Source organism: Rhea americana, unplaced genomic scaffold (assembly GCF_003343005.1).
Source record: "Rhea americana isolate MKP2758 unplaced genomic scaffold, rheAme1 scaffold_335, whole genome shotgun sequence".
NCBI classification, from domain to species: Eukaryota; Metazoa; Chordata; class Aves; order Rheiformes; family Rheidae; genus Rhea; species Rhea americana.
Window position 1 is genome coordinate 631,878 of NW_028186463.1, and position 1,448 is coordinate 633,325.

Consider the following 1,448-nt stretch of genomic DNA (forward strand, 5'->3'; position numbering starts at 1 on the left):
GGGGGGTCTGGGCACCCATGGAGGGGTATGGGGGGCTGGGCACCCATGGGAGGCTGGAAAGCCGTGGGGGGGTCTATGGGGGGGTCTGGGCACCCATGGAGGGGTATGGGGGGGCTGGGCACCCGTGAGGGGTCTGTGAGGGGCTGGGAAACCGTAGAGGGCTCCATAGAGGGGTCTGGGCCCCCAGAGGGGCTCTGGGCACCCATGAGGGGTCTATGGGGGACTGAGCACCCGGGGGAGGGGGCTCCCGAGGGGGCTGGGCACCCACGGAGGCAGGTTTAGCTCAGCTGGGCAGCGTGTGGTGCTGCTAGTGCCAAGGTCACGGGTTCAGTGCCTGCGTGGGGCTGTGCCGAGGGTTGGGCTAGGTGATCTCCAGAGGTCCCTTCCAACCTTAGCGCTCTGTGAACATCTGTGGAGATGTCCAGGGGTTCATAGGGGGACTGGGCTCCAATGAGGGGCTTGGGGGGGCTGGGGACCCATGAGGTGGTCTATGGAGGAGCTGCACATCCACGGAGGAAGCCAGGAGTTCATGGGGGGGTCATAGAGGGGTCTAGGCACGCGTGGAGGGCTGAGCACCCGTGGAGGTATCTGGGCAGTCGTGGRGAGGGCTGTAGAAGGGTCTGGGCATCCATAGGGGTGCTGGGCTCCCATGAGGTGGTCTTTTGGGGAGCTGAACACCAGTGGAGGAGTCTAGGCACCCATGGAGGGCCTGGGCACCCATGGGGAGTCCGTGGGGCTGCGGAGCACCCACAGGGGTGGATACCCATGGGGAGAGGCTGAACATGGCTTTAGGGGGTGCGTGGAAGGTGTAAGGGGGGTGCTGGGCACCCAGCGGGGTACATGAGGGGCTTTACCTACCCATGGGTTGACAGGGGTGTATAGGAGGTGCTGGGCACCTGTGGACTGGGGGGGGTTATGTGGGGAGGTGCTGGGCACTCATGGGGGGGGTGTGGTTGGAGGGTGCTGGGCACCCACAGGTTGGGGGGCTATGTGGGGAGGGAGTGCTGGGCACCTGATGGGTGCTACATGCCAACAGGCACATAGGGGCAGCGTGGTGGGTGCTGARCATGCAGTGGGGCCGCATGGGGGGCTCTGGGTACCCATGGAGGTRCGAGGGGTGCTGGGTGCCTCTAGGGTAGGAGGAGCACGGAGAGTGCCCCTAGCACCTGGTGAGACTGCACAGAGGGTGCTGGGCACCCGTGAGGGTATGGGGGTACATGGGGCTGTTGTGTTCGCATGGAGGTTTGGGGGTGCTGRGCACCSTGAGGGTGCCAGAACGTGCTGAGCACCCATGGGGCAGATGGTGCATGGGGCTGTTGTGTTTGCATGGAGGTTGGGTGGTGCTGGGCACCCTGAGGGTGGAGATAGGGTAGAGAACTCAGCCGTGGGGCTGGTGGGTTCCCGTGGAGGTTAGGGGGTGCTGGGCACCGTGAGGGTGGAGATAGGGT

General features: G+C 65.1%; 1 protein-coding gene across 1 annotated transcript in view; it reads right to left on the bottom strand.

Moving 5' to 3' along the window:
- PAAF1 (proteasomal ATPase associated factor 1) overlaps positions 1 to 862 on the bottom strand; it is a 14,800-nt gene extending 13,938 nt beyond the window's left edge. The window contains exon 1 of the mRNA XM_085311232.1: positions 859 to 862. Within this exon, the coding sequence (XP_085167358.1) occupies positions 859 to 862 (4 nt within the window). The remainder of the gene's footprint in view (positions 1 to 858) is intronic.
- Positions 863 to 1,448: the final 586 nt, after the last annotated feature.